General features: G+C 41.8%; 1 protein-coding gene across 7 annotated transcripts in view; it reads left to right on the top strand.

The window, feature by feature from the left end:
- LOC115794096 (fibroblast growth factor 14-like) overlaps positions 1 to 20,481 on the top strand; it is a 69,514-nt gene that overhangs the window by 15,705 nt on the left and 33,328 nt on the right. For 2 of the 7 annotated variants that reach the window (XM_030749427.1, XM_030749418.1), the window contains exon 1: positions 12,266 to 12,516. The exons of 1 other annotated variant lie outside the window; for it this stretch is intronic. Coding sequence is in view for 4 of the 6 variants with exons in the window: in XM_030749374.1 (XP_030605234.1) it covers positions 12,778 to 12,970 (193 nt within the window). In the remaining 2 variants the exon portion in view is untranslated. Of the gene's footprint in view, positions 1 to 12,265; positions 12,971 to 20,481 lie in introns of those variants that run through there. 4 more of the 7 variants (XM_030749383.1, XM_030749400.1, XM_030749374.1 and 1 more) reach the window with 3 other exon arrangements.

The following is a 20,481-nucleotide window of genomic DNA, read 5'->3' as shown; positions in this document are numbered from 1 at the left end:
CTACTCAGATATGAGCACTCAAAGCGCTTATACAACACGTTTTACATTTACCCATGCACACCCATTCATACAAGCACTTCCATGATTACTTAATTAAGCTAAGTGCTTTAATTATCTAACATTCACTCACATTCATACTCCGACAGAACGGTCGGAGAGCCAGACCCAGAACTGTGGAACAGCTATATCTGTATAAGAAAAGACATCCCTCTCCCAGAAGTCCAGTAAATGGTCTCCTTACAAGCTTAAAAAATATATAATATCTGCAAGTATTAGTAAACTGTCAAAACAGTTTGCAGCCATACCACCCTGAGCACACCCGATCTCATCTGATCTTGGAAGCTAAGCAAAGTTGGACCTGGTTAGTCCTTGAATGGGGGACCACCTGGGACTATTAGGTACTGTTTTGGGTGGCTGTAGCTCAGGAGGTAGAGCAGTAATAATAGTTAATAATAATAATTGCTGCTCCAAGTGGAGGAGTTTAAGTATCTCAGGGTCTTGTTCACGAGTGAGGGGAGTGGGGAGCAGGAGATTGGCTGAGGCTGCAGTGATGTGGACGCTGCACTGGCCTGTCTTGGTAAAGAGCAAGCTGAGTGTTAAAGCAAAGCTGTCGATTTACCTCTCAATCTACGTCCCTACCCTCACCTCTGAAAGAACGAGATTGCAGATACAAGTGGTGGAAATGAGCTTCCTCCAATGGGTGGCTGGCCTCTCCCTTAGAGATAGGGTGAAGAGTGCCGTCTACTCCTCCACATTGAAAGGAGCCAGTTGAGGTGGTTCAGGCACCTGACTAGACTACTGGGAGGAGGGTCTGAGGAAAAGTTTTGTTAAATTACAGATTTTTTACAGTGCAGTCCCCAGACATTTATGGACTGTTGTTTAAAGAAAAGGAGATGCTACACACTGATAAACATGCCCATGTCCCAACTTGTTGGAGACTTGTTGCGGCCATCAAATTCAAAATGAGCTAATGTTTTTCTTAAAATGGTACATTTCCTCAATTTAAACATTTGATATGGTTTCCATGTGCTACTGTGAATAAATTATTGGCTTATAAGATTTGCAAACCAATGCATTCTATTTTAATTTACATTTACATATTTACAATTTACACAGAGTCCTTTTCTGGAGTTGAGTTGTAAAGAAATGAGGGGTGGCTCCTTTAAAAACAGGGATTTCAGCTGAAAGACCACGGCAGAAAATGTTAAGCATGACTGGCGATTGTTAGGGTAGGTGAATCCAAATAATGAAAAGATAACCTGGGTATTCTGAACTTGCCTTGTAGTATTGGCCTTAATCTGAAACTGTTTTAAGTTGACCTTTGAATTCCTTTGCTTTTTTTCCCAGTGGAGCTACAAATCACAACCTGCCATCATAATGCAAATATACTTTTGCAAAAAATCAACCATGTGGTAACTCCACCTCTTTATCTGGAACTTCTCTCCTCAAAAAGCTGTGAAGTATAGCAACTTTTTTTTATGCCCCAGTAGCTGAAATTAGACCTTTTGTCGCTCTGTCTACGGCTGCCTGGAGCTGCTGCTGAGAAAAATAAGCTTTAGTTCCCACACAGCATGTGCACGACTGTGGGTGGCTCTGAAAATGTTCTCCATTGTTGAGCGCTGAATGCTTAACAAAGTTTTATCTCTTGTCATATTATCTACCTACACACTTGTCGCCCGTTATTGAAAACTAATTTGTATGTCTTGTTCAGTAAGCCTTGCATACAGGCGTGTATAAAAGCAAAACAAAAAACTGCTGTTGGAGAAAAATAAGGCATCTGTCATCACAGCCTCAAGCCAAGCTCTAATTTCTTTCTTCAGGAAATGATGGCACAAACGCTCAACATATTGTCTGTCTTTCAAGCTGCAACAAGAAGAACAAAATCTTCAATCCATAATAGTCCAGACTGAAGACATTAAAACCAACTTGAGTTTCCAGTCTTTCATATGCTGCCAGAGTTGTGAGTATTTGCACACAGTGAAACTATGACCTGTCTGAGATGTGACTGACACATTACAGAGAGGCCAGAAGATTACAGTGATGTAAAACTTCTCAGAGCAACGAGAAGAATATCACTGCTATTACTCACAAAAGGTCCAGAAACTGTTGGCAGGAGGAGTGTTGGTTTGGGAGTTGTGGTTTAGTCAAGATTGGAAGAGTGCATTGGTGGGGAAAAAAAAAAAAGCCAGTTTTACTTTGGCTGTGAGTGCTTTCTGATGCAGATCACTCCAACCTACACAACCGCACTGGGGGAGGAAGTAAATACGTTAGCAGTGACAGATATATTAGATTTCTGTGGTCCAGTCTGCTCAGGACAATCACGTCCTTCTTCAGGAACACACTTTTCTTAACTATTGGACAGTAATTGTACTGTCCAATACTGCAGTTGTATCAACAGGAGAGTGCACTTTTTCACAAAGCGGATCAGTTAACCTATATAGCAGACTTGGAATAAACAATGGGATGTGGAAATGATGAATGGTGCAAAAGGAAAAGAAGCTCCTACTGGGAGGATGGCAGCTGAAGTTTGTCTATCTCTTCAAATTCGGCACAGTGTTCACGCAAGGTCATTGACAGTATAAAACATGTACATAGCTTCCAGGTTGGTAAAATGAAGCCAAGAAGTGCGTTAAACCTGAAGTCCACCAGATGACGATAGCTGCAGTTGCAAAAAGATTTCTTCTCCTATATGGGAAAGTTTTTCTTGACCTCTGTAAACACTTTACTAATGAGTTCATGGGCTCATTTTGGGGACGTACAGAACAAAATATTAAGCCTAGTTTGTAAATCTGGGTCATACTATGTTTGAAAAGGAGGATTATTTGTGGTATGCTTATTGGCTACCAACTTGTTCCTTGAAGGCCACTTGAGGCTTACTCCAACAGTGAAGTGAAAACGTTAAGGGTTTGACCACTTTGATGAACAGGTATGCTTTGCAGTCAAAAACTGCTAACTTCACAAGGCTCCTCAAACTAGTACGTGATATTGTGGTGGCTACATGCATCTTTTATATACAGTCTATGTTCTTTGGTTGCAGCCTAGCTCTGCCGGAGGTTTCTTCCCGCTAAAAGGGAGTTTTTCCTTCAGCTTCACAGTGACATCATAATTTTTATAACTAAAACAGAATTGGCAAAACTAAACTTAGGTGCCCACCTGAAACTGTGTGCGATTGTTCTGTGCAGCTGGAAATATGTGTGAAGCATTCATATTTTAGAATACAGTGTATAGCTTTTTAGCCTTTGTGTTCTGGCAGAATACACATAATTACACTTTTTATTTAATCAATTCCAAGCTTTTGTATGTGTGTAATGAGTGTGGACAGATATGGATGTAACCAAGTGTGTTTCCAAATTTATCTTCACTGTGCGTGCAGACACACACGAGGCAAATTGTGACATTAGATAGCCATGAATAATTTAGCAATGGCTATGCGCCAAATTCATTTTAGAAGGCACTGACAAATAATGCTTTTTTTAGTACATTTCTCTTGCTCTTACAAGAGTTTTCATGAAATCAGCCAAATACAACATCTTCTACTATGCAATATGTGTGCTGAAGGTCTTTGTGAACACTGAAAACTGTTTCTAAAAATACAGATGAAAACTGGACTGCAGGTAAGCGCTAGAGAATATGATTTCCTGCATTCCTTTTCACATTTTGTAGTTTTTAAGCGTCCCTGCCACCTCCAACCAGTTTTCAGCATCTTCCTTCATTCAAACTCTCATTTGAAGGAGTTCTCCCTTCGGTCTCGTTATCTCTCTGCCATCCCTTCAGTTCCAGCATCTCTTCTCCACCCCACCCCCACTCACCAACCCCATAGTCCTATGTAGTTAAGATTTTTTATGGGGTGGGGATGAGGGGAGCTGTGGGGGGAGATCTGGAGCGATTATGTAACTGCTCTGACTCAGAAGTCTTCCATTTTCAGCTAAGGGAATTTGCGTTGAAAATTGTCGCTGATGATTTGAGCCTCGGGCGGTTTGGTGGTGCAGCAGTAAGCACTGCTGCAAGAAGGTTCTGCTTCAAACCCACTGGTCTGTGTGGAGTTTCTTTGCCCCCCCCAGGGTCATTCTAAATTGGCCGTAGGTGTGAGTGTGACCACGTTAGCCCTGCGATGGCCTGCCCAACTGTTCACCCTGTCCTGCCCAGCTCCAGCCCCCTGAACTGGATAAATGGTTAAGAAATGGATGGATGGATGGATGGATGGATGGATATGGGAATGCCTCAAACCAATGCTCTGTCTTTTTGCTTTGCTGCTGCTCTCCCTGCCTTTTGGTTTGCCACATATGGGCATGGAAATGCGAGGAGGCCCCAAAACAGACCCATACCACCAAATATTTAATTATAATTGCTGCTGGTGCTAACGTGATCCTGACAGAGCAGAGTTCATCTGTGACAATACTTTTTGAAATTACATTGTATTTACTGAATCATATGTCCTAAATTGAACTGTATTTATCTGCAATATATGTGTGGATTAATGGACAACAATACAGGATCATTCTAATAGTGAGTGCATTTTGTCAGTCATTTCTCTCCCTCCTGCAAAATGTTTCCTTAAGTCAGCCCAACACATGTGTTTGCAACACTACAAACACAACAAGCAGCTGATCTGAGCAGAGTCTGGCAGAGCGTAAAGCAAGTAAATAATTAACTACACATAACAAATGTCTATTTATACTTCGTCTATCTGTAAGATAAATATCGGAATATTGGATTTTTAAATCACCAAATATCAATATAAGTCTTAAAAATCTTATTGGACTCTAACTATAAGCTGACCTCTATCATTAGTAAGTGTATTTTGTACATACCTCTACTTTACCCAATACTAATAACAACAATAATAGAGTATATTTGTGAATGCAGTAAGGCAGTAAGCTAAAACATTACCATATGTAGCTGCCCGGTAAAACCAAAGTTTACTTTATAACCATTCACTTCTTAAGCAAAAGTTAGTTATGTTTTAAAGCAATAACAAAACCCCCAAATCTCAGTCTCCCTATCAAAAAGTTTAATGCTTACTTTAACACCCCGAATGACAAACTATTATGACAGCAACAAAAATACTCTGTTTTTATTGCGTCTGTCCTTGTGATGTGCATGTCCCTGTGAGCTTTCTGACATCTGGTACATGCAAAGTTTCTCACTGGTCTTTGTGCTGTGATCGAGAGAGAGGCAGCTGAACGTTGAAAGAAATTTGGGATGAGACAGGAATAGGTATAACAAACAGAAAGAAACAAGGGGAGGAGCACTCAAGACACTAGAGACAGCAGACAGAGATGAAGGGGAAAAAAAGGAGGGGGGGTGGGGCTGAATGAATAATTTAGTCCCTCCATTCCCTCTCTCTTCCTTCCCGCTGTGTTGGTGATGTTACAAAGACAGATGAGAAGACAGGAGAGGACAAGAGAAGAAGGAAGATAGGGACATGTGAAGAGGAAGGAGGAAAGGAGAGCAAAAAAGTGAGAGGTGACAAGGAGCGAAGTGAAGTCAGGAGGGGAGAAAAAAGAGGTGGTTTTTATGTTGATTTTTTTTCTTAAATCTGCTAACAGCATAGGTGTGTATGAAGCAGTTTATGTGTGATCATATGCATGTGTTTCAGTGTTTGTATGTGCGCATGGGAGCGAGGCAAACCAGCAGAAAGAGGAGAAAGATGAAGTCAGAAAAGCCCCGTGATTAATGTAATTGATGCCAGATGTGTGTGTGTGTGTGTCTGTGTGCATCTGTGTGTGTTTGTTATCCTCTCAGCATTCAGCAGGTGTTCCCTCCCTCCTTTCGGAGACCCACTTGCGTCACTAATCACTCGTTACCTAGGTAACAGTGGACTTCCCCGTGCCTGTGCTTCTGCGAATGTGTGTACGTGCATGTGGGCGGGTGTCTGAGCATGAATTATGACTCATCCTGCTGAGTTCAGAGTGGCTATCCTCGCGCTCATGTCTGGGGAACACCCACCCACATCTGTTACCTCCCTGTCTGCATCCCCATCGCTCCTATCGCTCCAACTCTCCGTCTCTCTCCATCATCTCATCTTTAGCAACTCTCTTATCTCTCCTGCCTCCCAGACGTACAGATATTAATAGCTCTTTGATTCTTGATCTCGACACTTAGATGCATTATTTACCTGTTGCTCTGATCAGAGCGGGAGAGAGAGAGATCACTCACTGTGAGCGGCCCTAGTTCTCGTGACGGAGGCAGACAGACAGAGCGCCACCTGCAGAGATGTTTTAAGAAGTGATTCCTGAGAACCGCTGTAAGTCCGGTGCTTACAGATAAAATAGGCTTATGTAAAGTTTATTTTAACTCCAGTTAGTTATTTTTATCATTTTGTGTTTAAAACTGATGATTCGACAAAAATGTGGGCATGACCATTTGTGGTGTTTTGCACTAAAACTTTGTCCGATGACCAACAGTTTATCCGCCCACCCTGCAGTTCTGTTCAGCATGACCAACTTTAATTAAAAGCATTACATGTGGAGTGGAAATTAGGCTTTGAGATGTTTTTAAGAGTGAATTCCTGTGCTTTTCTTATCATTTTCTTTATAAAAGAATACTTTTTTTCCTTTCCTTTTTTTTTTTTTTTTGGCAGTTTTAGTGTATTAAATCAGTTGTTTCATGAGATGTTCCTGATATGGATGCCATAAATCATTTACCCTGTTATCAAAGCATATAAAGCCACCTAAAATTTCATTAATCTTTCTATTTATGTTTGTAGACAGAGTGCAGGTACTTTTTGCAGTTTCTGCAGAGTGCAGGTACTTCCCCATTTTTGAAACTTTTCATACTTTTCTGATGACGAAAAATATAAGTAAGACTTTTATGCAAGAAGGTGTAACTGCGAAACCAAGAACAATAAACTGAGGGTTAACAGACTGTTACAATTTACTGTAAACTATAGGTGTGCAAGTAACAGGGCTGCAGACTTAACTTTCAATCCAACATCACTTATTGGTTTGATAACAGGGTTGCATGTAAAGGTCAAAATGACCTTTACAAATGGCAATTGAAATAATAGAGTACATTAAAGTGCACATAGCTATGTGCATTTAGAAAAATACTTGTATTGCCATTGTTTACAATGACATTTTTGCTTTTGGCATTATGTTTTAACGGGTGAGGGGACATCATTTTCAATCTTTCCATCAGATGATGTAACGTAACTATAGGAATTTGTTTCATTCATTATGCATTAGTGATGTTGAGTGATTAAGTTAATGTTCCAGTTTATCCTGAAGGCACTGGATGGGAATGAGGTCTGGTATCTGTGCAGACCAATCAAGTTCTTCTGCTTTTTTTTTCTGCCCCAAAAACATAAACCTATGAAGATATCAGTCTTAAAAATCACTGCATGCTGTGCAAGAAGCATTAAGATTTCCTTTCACTGGAAATAAGGGCCCCGACCCTAGAAAATACTAGCTCAAAGTAGATAGAAAGTAGCGCCCTGTTCAAATACAGTTAAAATGCTGCAATGCTGATGTTGTTAGAAAACATTAAAACTTATAGGCAAGTAAAACTACACCACAAGCACAGCTATTGTGTGTTTGTGCGAGTGTCTTGGTTAATGCACTGAAAGCAAAGATCAGAACCAAGGAGCCGTCTTCACCCTCCCACATCCAACATGTTCAACATGTTCATGCACTTCTCTCAAGGTAGTGGAGCAGTTTTGGTGGTTTGTTGCCAGTACTGTACAATAACTCCTTTTTTTTCTTTCTTGGCTGCGTAGGCAGCACTTTAGTGTTGGTGCTTGAGACCAAATGCCTCAAAATGTCACAGGCACTCTGCTTCTTTCAGTGTTTCAGTGCTACCATTCTGGGCTGCTAATTGGTTTAATTAACACAGATTTGCTTTGTAAAGGGATGTTTGGGCTCATAGTTTGAAGCGACCTGCTTAGTGCAGTCACCACCAAATTTTAGTATGACTATTAATTTGTAAAGTCTGTTACCATCATATCACAGTTAAATATTGAACTGAAAAAAGCAACTGCAGCTTTTTTCCTTTCATAAAGATTTTAATTGCTACATGAAAGATATCTTCTTATCCCTGTGGTCATGAAACCTTTTTCATAGTTAATAAAAAAGTACTTTACAATGAGGATGAACTGGGGAAAAGTTGAGGGGCAAGAATGAGTGAGTGGAGTGTGCGGTTCTTCTTTAGCACCTGTAGAGGGCGCCACTGCCTCTGTACAGACTTACAAAATTTAATGTGTGTAAAATATTGAAACAGAATATAAAAATGTCTCTCAGTCTGTTTGCTCTCAAGTCGAGTGGGAAAAAAAATCACTGTACGGCATGTTATTGTTTTAGCATGATTAATGTGTGTTTGTGTGTGTGTGTTAGGTCTTGTGTTTGTCTGCATTTGAGTCTGCTTCCCTGCAAACCCTGAAGCACTGAAGGCTTTGAATGGACCGACTTTATTTTTGAGGGGGTGGTTGATGGAATAAGTGGATGGAAGAAGGCCAGGCTTTTCCTTTTGAAGTTTCTGAGCTGTGCCCCTCCTTTCTGGGATGTTAAAAAAAAGCAGCAGACGAGTTGAATTTTAATGCAAATGTAACTTTGATTTATTCATACCCCCCCCCTCACTTCAACTGACCTGGATTTAAAAAAAAATGTGAACGTGTCATCATCTCACAAGTACACACCAATACTTTTTTGCTGTTTCATTTCCTGCTGTCTGGAAGAAAAACAAGCAACAGAGAAATGTTTTAATGGTAGTGCGTCATCAACATCCAGAAGAGAAGAAGGAAAGCCAGGGATAATTCCAGAAACTGCTGAAATACCTGCTGAAATGGGACAACAGATACAGGGTGACAACTTCATGCTGCTGTTGCATCTTGGGTCTGCTAAGCACAGGTAAATAGCAGTAGGACATTAAGAACATAATGGCAATGACACAGTTTGAGCTCTCAGAGACAAAAATCTGATCGGCCCTTCACTTCATTACTTTATTATAGCATTAAAGGTTTTGCAGTCATTTGGGCTTTTATCACATTGGTAGTCATCATGGTAATGAACGACTTCTGCAGTTCAGCTGATTCACTTAGAGAGGCTCTGCTGCCACCTAGTGGGGATAAGGACAGACGGATCATATTTCTGTTACCTTGGAAAAAATCAGTGTGTGTGTGTGTGTGTGAACAGAACTCAATCACACACACACACACACACACACACACACACACACACACACACACAGACACACACACACACACACACACACACAAACAGAGAGAGAGAGAGAGAAAGTGAAAGGCAGGGTGACAGAGAGGTTGTTCGCTGTCTCTGGTGCTGAAATATTTTGGTTCAAGTGTTCCTGACCTGCTTCTGACGTCAAGAAGCCTCAAAGCGACATCCGATTATTTTTTAATCACATCCCACTGCTTTAAAGTCAATTTTGGAGTCACACAACAAGGACAAAAATACTTGAGAAAGGACAGCACTTTCATTATTAGTTCATAGTTTTATAACCAAGAATTTACAAAATAAAATAAATGGTGGTAAAATACGGCTTAAAACAAGGATAAATATAAACACCACAGCATTTAAAACAAGCACATTTATAATTTTAGCCTTAACCTATACTGGAATCAAAAGGATTCACCCACAGGGGAAAATGAATATCATTACGCGTAGTAATCACTATCAATCACCAAACTGCACCAACAGAAGTTTTATGCAGAAAAACAGAAGTTGCATGGCACCGCCAAAAGGCGCCAGATGACTCCTTACATGAGTTATGAACATCCAAAGTAAATTCCGTTGAACTACAGCCAGGCATATTTTGCTCGACACTGAAGTTTTGCCTAGAATTTTTAAAGCACGTGTCAGTATCACTGCTGTCAGATATCTGCAGAGGATTGCGCCGTGCCAACTTGATCAAATGTGTCGCTCTCTGATAAAATTGAGGTTCCAGCCCGCGCGTCTTCAAAGAGCCACAGGCCTTAACCCGGCCCCCGTTATTCATAAGGACGGATAGACTGGCGACGGTTTCGGGAATTTCTTTGATATCAGTTTCCACAGAAGAAACGAGGGGGGGAAAAAATCATTTCAGTGCTCTTTGTGTCCAGCTGGGTCCCAGCCCAGCTCTTTATTCTGGAGAGATGGCTGACCTACATGCATCACGGGAAAGACCGATTCACGCCGGCTTGTGAAATTCAAGCAAAAACATAATTTTGCAAAAATAATAATACTGAGTCGAACTTTTCTGGTGCATTCAATGAAACATATGGACTTGATGCCGTCCTGACGTCAGCGCACGAGGTTGAGTTTCTGCTATTTCTGCCCCGCAGGTTGTTACATCATGGATGAAATGTGAGCGTCATGCATTCAGTCCTGTAGTGTAACCTTACAGCCGGAAACCTGCACCTGTAAGACACAAGATATAAGCACGTATGCAGCATAGACAAAGCAGACATGCGAGGCTGCCGGCGCAATTTATCAGGCCATCGATGGAGCCCACCTCTTGCATTTTTAAAGCACTCATTCAGACAGCCTTTCCTGAGCTGAATACAGACAGTGGGAATATGTGAGGTAATGAGCAGAACAGGTTTCACTGGCTGCACGATTTACTTTTTGCTAGTATAAAATGAGAATAGTAGGGGGAAGATTGTAAATGTAAGGAAAAGCTGAACTGAAGCCATACAAAGCACAGTATTGTATGTCTTAAAACATGTCTACGTCGATATAAACACGTAAAATCATCAATAGAATCAATAAAATACACCAAGTATCAAATCAGAGGTGAGCCGTAGAATATAAACCTAGGGTGTCAAATTAATTTTAATCAAGGGCCCTCCAGACTTTTCTCTTCTTGCCCATAGCTAAGATTTTTCCAACGCTGATGCTGTAAGGCTAACTGAAAGTCAACCCTTGCCTTACTTGACAGTGCTGTTTCTTAAACTCTGTGTACTTAGCAATTGAAAGACCCAGAGTATTCACATAGAGTTCATATAGCTAAACAACAACAGTAACAGTATTTTAGATCTTAACGGGTCAAGCAACGTATATAGATCCTGAAATACTCTAAACTTTTCTTACACATTCATTCGAGTGTAATTCTGGCACTGGAGTAACTGTTGTTCCACTCCTCCAAATGATAGACAGGGTCGTGTGTGCCGTGCTTGTGCACTGACACCCCTGATATAAATCCTGCTAAAAACCTTAAATTCCCCGAAAGAAAAAAAAAAAATCATGATAACAGTAAAACCAAGACATGACCTGTCTTATCTACCCCCAGTTGAATGGTGAGACCATAATAGCACTGTGACACCGTAAAGTCCTGTGTAAACAGTGGCTGCGCAATTAATTGGAAACATTTTGGGCTAAATAATTAGCCACAAATATCCGTTCAACCTCAATGTAGGAATAAGGCAAGAATAAATGATATTAGAAGCTCGGACCTTGTATTTCACCTGTGTTTTACTTCAGACTAAAACCCACCTGCTGCCGCTCCAGCCGGTGACGTCGGCTCCTACCTGCCCCCCCACCCCCACCGGCCCGAGGATGACCAGTTTTTTTTGTGAGCGCGTGTGTGACCGCTCGTTCGGCGCGTGGCTAGAGCAACCGTGTGCTTCCAGGCAGAGAGCGCTCACCCTTTCAAACGTCAAACAACCTGAAGGGACCAACGCATGGACATCCGGTCATTACCTTCAAAATAACAAAAAGTAATAACTGACACTTTAAGCTTTGAAAAATACGCCAAATAATCGTTTGATCGTTTTACCTGCAAACCAATTATATTTTATTTAAAGCGTAAAAAAAACAAAAACAAACAAACAACAACAACAACAAAAAAAACAGGCTTCCTCAATTAGGCCTTGCTTACCTTACTAAGATAATAAAATAATTAAATTAAATATTAATTGCAGGACATTTTTAACAATAAGAGTTAATGACACTGAAAAGCAAACATAAGTCATAGCACACATGTCTTTTTAAACAAACAAACAAAAAGTAGTGCCAAAAAATGTTTTTTAATGCATAAAACTGGCCCCTTGATGGCAGCAACAGGTAGTAAAAATGTAAGAACAATCAAAATAGCTTAATAGAGTCAGACTGAATAATAATAATAATAATAATAATAATAATAATAATACTAATAATACCCTCATCCTATTTTCTATGACCAAAATATTATTCTTTTTTTTTTCCTGTCAAGTGGCTCATTTATGAGTGCAACCTTTTGGAAAAACAGAGAAGGGTCTCGAGCTTTCACTTTGAAAGACAAACCGCCCTCTTTCCGGTGATGCTCCTTGTGACTCTTGTTAGTTGCACACAGCTGGATGGGCTCGCGCCGGCGGCACGCGCGCCTCGCGCTTCAGTCAACGGAATACAAACGGACGTTTTTCAGAGGAGAGGACATAACTGCTTTCTGAGGCATGATTGTCCCTTTCAGAGATTTTTTGTCGGTCTCGCCTGTTGACCATGGGAACACAAACTGACAAACGGGGTGTGGAAAAATCGGTTAGAGGAGTCATTCAGTGACAGCTGCTGTTCTCTGACTGACAGACCGGTGAAACGTGACGGACAGGTAAACCGCTGTACGTTTCAAATCTATGGCCCGGAGAATAACGGCAACTGAAAATATGCAGTAACGTTAAGCATTGTTTTTTTTTTCTGGACTTTACCGCGTTGTGGCTGAAGTATGGGGCCGTTATAGCCGGTAAAGCGGAGACTGGAGGTTTGTGTCTGGTTTTGTCTGCGCTCCGTCCCCTCCGGTGGACACAACTGAAGAGACTGGAGACACGGACGGAGACAGGGCTGTTTTTGTATCGGCTGTTTCGGCTGAACCATGGCAGCGGCAATCGCCAGCGGTTTGATCCGGCAGAAGCGACAAGCAAGAGAGCAACACGCCCACCGACCGACTGCTCACCGGCGGCGGAAGAGCCCCGGCAAGAAGCAGGGGCTGTGCAATGGGAACCTGGTCGACATCTTCTCCAAAGTCCGGATATTTGGATTGAAGAAGAGGAGGCTACGGAGGCAAGGTGTGGGGTGGGGGAAATGGGGGAGAGTTTGGGGGGGGGGGGGTTAGGACGGGGACGCACATGCATGCACACACAGTTGCAAAGACGCAAACCTAATGATACGCACGTGCGCGCGCCTCCAAACACACGCATGCATACACTTTTACGCACGGCCACAATTTATGCACAATTTCCTTCACGTTCACGCCCTGGCTGGCTGTCTCGTGCACGCACGGCACACACGCGCACACACCCCGAACATGCAAAAATACATACTGACAGACACCCCCCCCTCCCGCGCGCACGCGCTCCATCTCTCTTGTCATGCCTTGTTGTGCCCTATGGTTCAGTAGTTTCCAGGTACATCCATTATTGAAGCCGCAGATTAGTCTGTCTAGCCTCGCTCTCTCTGCCTGTCTCTATGTGGACCTCTACCTAGCTCTCTCATTTTCAGCTCATAATTGAAAGGGCCCTATCACTAAGATCACACTTTGCCTTAACTATTGCAAAATGTCAGACAAAACACAAACAACCCCCCCCCCCCCCCCCCCCCAAAAAAAAAAAAAAACTGACAGAAACACATTAACCTTGCTGTCATATTTTGAAATGACACTTCCTCCCTATAGAGAGAGACAGAAACTGATTTTTGCTTATATGGAAGTTAAAAAAAAAGAAAGTGAGGCAAATTTTGCACTATTCAGATTTCAAGTCCCACTCAAATCCAAATTAACATCATTGTTACATCATTGGACGGGATCTTTGCCATCAACACAAAGAGATGTGATTACACGTAGAAGTGAATGTAGATTAATGAGAATGTTGTGATTGTGCGCTATAGAAAGCTTTCAAAAGCAGAGACGATAAGTGCTGTTGTAATCAATTGATTGTGTGAGAAACCAGCAGGTGACAGCGTATGGAGGGGAGGGGAGAGGGAGACAGGAAATGAGTGGAGAGGAGGGGATGATATGGAGGGTAGGCGAACGTGAGGAGTCGCGTTGATAGGAATTTGTTGTCACCGGTTTGGTCTGGTGAATTTTTGGGATATGAGAGCCTGATTCCAGAGCTTGGTGGGAGTCGGAGGTGGTATCTTTTCTCCAACATCACTTCTCCACTCTCTCTCTCTTTGTCTCCTCTTGTTCAGGCCCTGCCCGTCTTATTTTCCCGTGTTTCCCTCCTCATCTTGTTTTGTCACCTTTCATCCTTCTCTCCTTTCTTTCCCCTCGCTTTTCCATTCAACTCTCCTTTCCCCCTTTTCTCATCTCTTAATTTTTCTCACCTTGCGCTGACATTTCTCCTCATTTCACCTTCATTTCCTCTCCCTTACTTCCTTTCTTCTCCTCCTCTCCCTCATTCTTCCACCTTTCCCCCCCTCTGCCACGTAATCTTTCCAACCTACCTTAGATCTTTTTATCTGTTGTTCAAGTGTCACCTAGCTTTTTCATCCTCTTTTCGCCTTCTTTACTTTACTTCCTGCGCCTTGTGACTTCCTTCTATCCTTTTTCCTCATTCTTCCTCCTTTTTCATTTCCTCACCCTGTCAACTCTTCAATGTACCACCCACCATTCCATTCAAATCCCCTTCCTTGCTTTTATCCCCCAGTCTCTTCTCTCTTTACCCTTCTTCTGTCACCTCTTTTAATCTCCTGCCCCTTGGCTCATCACCCTCACCCTCTCTACCCTGCCCTGCCTTCCTACCTCCTCCTCCTTCTCCCTTCATTTTAGGTATTCCTGTATTTCCACTCATTGTTTTCCTTGCCCCCTCCTTCCCTTTGCCTCCTTCTATTTCTCCCTCGTCTGTGTTGTCAGCTGTGAGAGCTGCTAGTGGAAGCTTGGCAACATCCATAGTGTCTGTGCTCCGTGTGTGTGTGTGTGTGTGAAAATGAGAAAGATTTGCCAACATCCCCTACTGTCATCCAGAGGTTTTGTGAAGGAGAGGCATACACACCCAACTCACAGTGATCCAGAGTCTCCACTACTCAATAACTTGAACACACACATTATATTCACATACTTCTTATAATCTAGAGATGGGCTGCTGCAAATGTGATATCTGACAGAAGCTCCTTCTTGTCCACAGTTATTCTTTGTAAGTTGTTATTATTAGTAATTAGACATCTGAGCAGAGAACTCATTGCGCTGGTGTGGGTGGATTTTACTCAACACTCTTTAAACTCTGCTGTGAAATCAGCTTCGTTAAAGAGCTGCTGGTAACCAGCTCCATCACTGCAGGATCTGATTGCCACGTGACGGACAGGATCTTCCCTTCTAGTCAAAAATCAGTAAAAATTTCTGGGTTTAAAAAAAAAAATCTCCTGAAATTCACCTGCTGTACTACAGGATGAATATTTGACACTAATACGCTTTGTTTTTTGCCTGCTAATTACATCATCTAAGTTTTTTAATTAATATTCCCACAGATAAAATACTGAAGACATCACACATCAAAAGAAAAGAAGAAGAAAGAATTTCTCACAGCTTCTTCAAACTGTGCGTCACATAAACGTAAAACAGCAAGATGTACAGATTTCACCTGTGTGTAGCGGGCAGTGTGTTCTGTTTCCTGCTCTGTTATGACACGTGGATACTGGGCGGGTAAAGTGTTATTATGAATCATAAATATCACAGCTGTCAGCTGGAATGATATTTATTTAATGCATTAAAGCGCAGACTGACAGCATGAACATGAAATGCGGTTGAAGTGAGGAATGGCTTGTTCATAAAGACACAACACTTTATTTTCTACATTTAAAAATGCCTTCAGTTAAATGTTCAGCATTTAAAAGTACTCCTCGCAGCCCAGCATCATGAAATGTCTCCATGTGGTTATTAATTGTGACATTGCTTCAACACATGTAAAGTGTTAGTCAAGTCCAGATATTGCAAACACTGGACTTATTCTTTGTTCACAGTCTGCCACAACAAAAGTTTCCATTCTATAAGATAGCTAAAAAAAATAAATTACCATCTACAGACAAGTGTATTTTATAGTGAGGACAAATTATGAATGGATTTCATCTTTAATCTCACCTGAATCATATCAGGAACAAAGTTATTTCTCTTAAGGGAGATCATTTAACGTGTGCTTGCAGTTAGTGATAACGTACCTCGTACGCACAGAGAGCTCTGACTTCTGTTTAAATTTCTCTTCACACAAGGCTTCGATTGGATGTTTTTATTCATGAGATTTTTTTAGTTTTTGAAAGGTGATGTGAAGAGAGAAGCTGCACATGTATTTGCTGCCCGTGCTGTTGCTGTTACGCAGTCTGCTTAAGCGATGTAGCAAGGAGCGTGACGTTAATAGCTGGTTTGGTTTTGTGGCTGAGTAGGGTGCCGAACCACAAAGCTCCTGATTTGCAGATGGTTATGAGCGCTGCATCCCGACAGCGAGGATGACATTGTGGTTACGGTAAAATAACAATTCACTGCAGATCTGAGTTTAGTGAAGATGGATGATATAAAATCAGACAGCAACTCATTGTAGTTCTCTGGTATCTGCTGAGGAAAGCCCAGTGTAAATGTGCCTAAACAAAATACATAAAAAAAAAACATTTTTAAACCTATAAGTGTTTCATCCACCAAATAAAAATCTGACCTGGCATTTACTGAGGGCTTGCAGTAGGAACATTTTCTCCCAGCTGACCTCTGATCACCTGCAGATCCCCTCAAGAGCCAGAGGCTAACTAAAAGACAGCTCAGCCGCTCTGTTTCCCTGTTGCCACATGAACCTGAAGCTGAATGGAGTCGCTCTCAGTGAAATGGATTTCCACAGATCAGGCGCTAAATTGCCAATATTCTGCCACATTTTAAAGCTCGTGATTGATTGTCACTCACTGCGGTGAGAGGCAGCTCTGTGGTTCACACTATCCCCTCTGTTTGTCCATATGCTACGTCTGTGATGGGCTGGATGTCTGTACAGGGTGTTCCCATGCTTTGCAGTCAATGCATAATAAGAGGCAGTATAGATAATCAATGCAGGACGGTGCACTTGTCAAGGCTAGAAAAGCCTGTGAAGAAGTACCAAGACAGCATGGCATTAAATTCGAAGATGAAGATGTGGTGCAGACTTGCATAAAATTTGATCAGACTGTCTCATTATGACAAATTCAGGTTAAGGACTTTTATTATTTATATCTCTAGATTCATATAAATGTGCCCTTTTCTGCACCGCGTGTTCCTCTAATCACTAATCACGCTGATGTAAATGAGGATGAAATTGGTGCGCTCGGTTTTTGGATGTGAATTCTTCACTTGGGTGCTTTTGTTTGGTGAGGTGGTATGTGTGTGTGTCTGTGCAAAGAAAAAGAGAGAGAAGGTCTTCAACGCCTCGCACGTATGAGACACTTGTGTTACAAACCGCGTTTTACGGTGCATGTAGACTGAGACTGGGGCGAATTAACAGACAATACGACATGTCAAATCAGCCTGCCAGAATGATTGGCTGACTGATTGAATCAGATCACATCATGGTGAAAATTTAAGCGTGTGTGTGTGTGTGTGTGTGTGTGTGTGTGTGTGTGTGTGTGTGGATTGGGGAATACCCTTTTACTGGAACAGTCTGGAATCACGAGACTGTTGCCATGGCAACCCAAGAATGGGAATTTCCCTAGTAACAGACAGGATGGGGTGGGGATACTGGGAAGAGTGGGAATATCACCTTGATGACAGTGGGAACATGGCTGGCTTCGTAGGGCGGGTGTAGGAGTGAATAGAAATGCAGGTGGCTCTTAGATGGATGAATAGATGAAGGAGGAGAGTCCCTGCTGGAGGATTATTGATTTTTTCTTTTTTTTTTTTTTTTTTTGATATATTACAGCAGGGAGTTATGCAGAGACCAACATTCACCAGTTTTAAATACACCAATGTATTTTTCTTATGTTAAACTCCCAAAAGTGTGGAGTTTAAGTGAAGACTTCTGTAATAAAAGGGAACATAAAGGCAACAAACCCAAACACGGACCATCTTATAGAGTTAGCTTGTTATAAAAAGATGGGGGAAAAAAATGAAAGGAAAACCCTGAAAAAAGGTTTTATTAGAAAACATATTGCTTCAGTCAGCGTTTTGATGATAGTGATGGAGAAACTTCTTTGGGGTCTTCCGCAGCAGTTCTGTCGCTTCTGCTTCGCCATCTGTTGAGAAATTTCTGAACCTCTCGTCTGTGTATGATTACATGACTAAGCTAAAGAGGAATGACGTTGCTGGCGTAGATAGGTGGAACTGTGCGTATCATAACAACCGATGCAGTGTTTGCCATTGTCTCTTTAATTTTTTTTTTTCCTCCTGGAAATCACTCGGTAGCACCTCTTTCTTGATGACATCGCTTACGTCATGACAGACTGATGTCTCTCAGTCGCAAAAAAACATTGTATGACTCTATAATCACCTAATCTCACACAGTGACCATCGCAACTGACCTAACGAGTCTGAGCCCGGCATAATGTGTGTGTTCTCCCATTTGTGTTCAGTTGGGTTGGAGACTGTGAAGGCCATGGCATATGATTCCCATCATGTCTATGCTCATCAAACCATTCAGTGAACCCTCACGCACCGTGCAGGCACTGTCATCCTGGAAGAGATCACTCCCATCAGGGTAGAAGTGTTTCATCACAGCAAAAAGGTGATCCCTCGGAACAACCTTGGATTGATTTGCTGTGACCTTTCCAGCGAAGGCAGTGGTTAATCAGACTTTTTCTGCTCCACTTCAGTAGCCAAAAAAACCCCCCAAAAACCCACACACATGCGCACACACACACGCAAGTGAGGGACACCCCACGGTCTGAGAACCCCTGCTCTAAGGGGACAAACCACATCAACGTGATTAAGCATTCAGGTTTTTCCTTTAATTTGCCACCTGTAAAAAAGGAGATTCCTGCACACAATTCGCTGTTGATGTGAGATTAAGTTTAGACATCACACATATTCTGATTTTGTTGCCTAACTTTGAAATAAATTCTTCTTTTAAACAAATTGCCCGTCCTTGTAAATTCCCATCGGCTGAGTCACAACAGCAGCCAGAAAACGTGTTCTTTTATTACATGCTGCCACTGAAATCCACCTGCTGCAGTATATCCATATCAGACAGGGTTTTTAAGCCAACGGAGAGACAGATGTATCAACGCAAAGCCCGGCTGAAAGGTCTCATCTGTGCCTCCAGGTTTAGCTCTAATACAAAAATATGTTTCACACTCTGTTTTATTATTGTATTTTATTTGACGGCGCACTGTGGAAAAAAAAGATGAGAGACAATAAATTGCATTTAGCAGCTGTATGGGAACATGCGTCACGCGAGTGAGGATGGGGAGATTGAAATGTGACTGATTTCAGTGTGTCTGCAGTAGGCAGTGTGTTCAGAGTTTAAATTCAAATGTTGAGTATTATATGGGATCATAAAGCAAAAAGAAATACCAAAACTGTCAGCTGGGAACATATTTACTTGATGCATGATTTTTACAAGAGAGAGAGAGGCCAGAAAAAAAATGTATTTCCAGTGAGGAGGGTTTGAAAATAGAGATCATTATGTATTATAATATTTAGATATCTTTAGGATAACATTTGACAGATCCTTCCCTCATCTCAGTGCATCCTGGCAAAGAAATGTAATAGCTGTCCTTATATTCTAACTAAGAATTTATTACAGACACCACCACACATCATGCTTAGTAGTGTGCTGTGAATTTTTGCAGTTCAAGTGCTGGTTAGAAGTGTCATGGCTCCTCTTCCCTCCTTCTCCCCTGCTGCACAAGATGGATCCTTCGCAAAGATGGAAAACACCCCTGTCCCTCTCCCTCTCTCTCTCTCCTTTTCCTCTCTCACACACATGCTCCTCATAAACTGGGTCACTCGCAGCTTTTTTCTTTCTCTATGCATTAGGGTATACCTCCACAGATGCCCTCTCATACATGTTCAAAGGGGATTCCCACCCCCTTTATAGCTGCAAAGTCATGATGTGTGTTATGCAGGGGGAATGGGCGTGGTCACACTTGTATGCGCGCGTGCGTGTATGTTTGCGAGAAGTCATTTTAGGGAATCAGCTTCACCAGCCATCCTGTGTGGTTGTGTGGACGTGTGTTATGTAGAGGGAGCGATGATAGAAAGGGAAAAAAACTGTTTATACCTGTTGTGGAAGCACCTTACCTATCTGAGATCCAGTTTTGTCTGATTTTCCGTCTCTTTCTATCCTTCTGCGACTCTCTCGATCGCGAATCAGTCTGTCTTTGTCGCTCAGCTACTTTCCATCTCCTTTGTCATTTGTGCTTTTTCCTCCCTTTCATTCGGGCCTGCTGTTGCTTTTATCATTTTGTCTTGTTTCACTCGTTTCTTGTGTGATTACGGGATGCAAGAGCCAAACAGCAAGAGGCAAATACAGCTTCTGCTTAACCGTAGCAATGTAAAATAGCCAAGAGGATGGCCTTCTGTTTGCTACATTAGATCTACATTTTAATTATTGCAGAGTTTTCAAAATCTGTGGTTGCTATTAAGTATTTAAGTCTAATCTGAGCTTTAAATTAACATGGGAAAAAAGTGCTTAAGATAAAG

Source organism: Archocentrus centrarchus, chromosome 2 (genome assembly GCF_007364275.1).
Source record: "Archocentrus centrarchus isolate MPI-CPG fArcCen1 chromosome 2, fArcCen1, whole genome shotgun sequence".
Lineage (NCBI taxonomy): Eukaryota > Metazoa > Chordata > Actinopteri > Cichliformes > Cichlidae > Archocentrus > Archocentrus centrarchus.
This window is presented reverse-complemented; position numbering and strand designations above follow the sequence as displayed.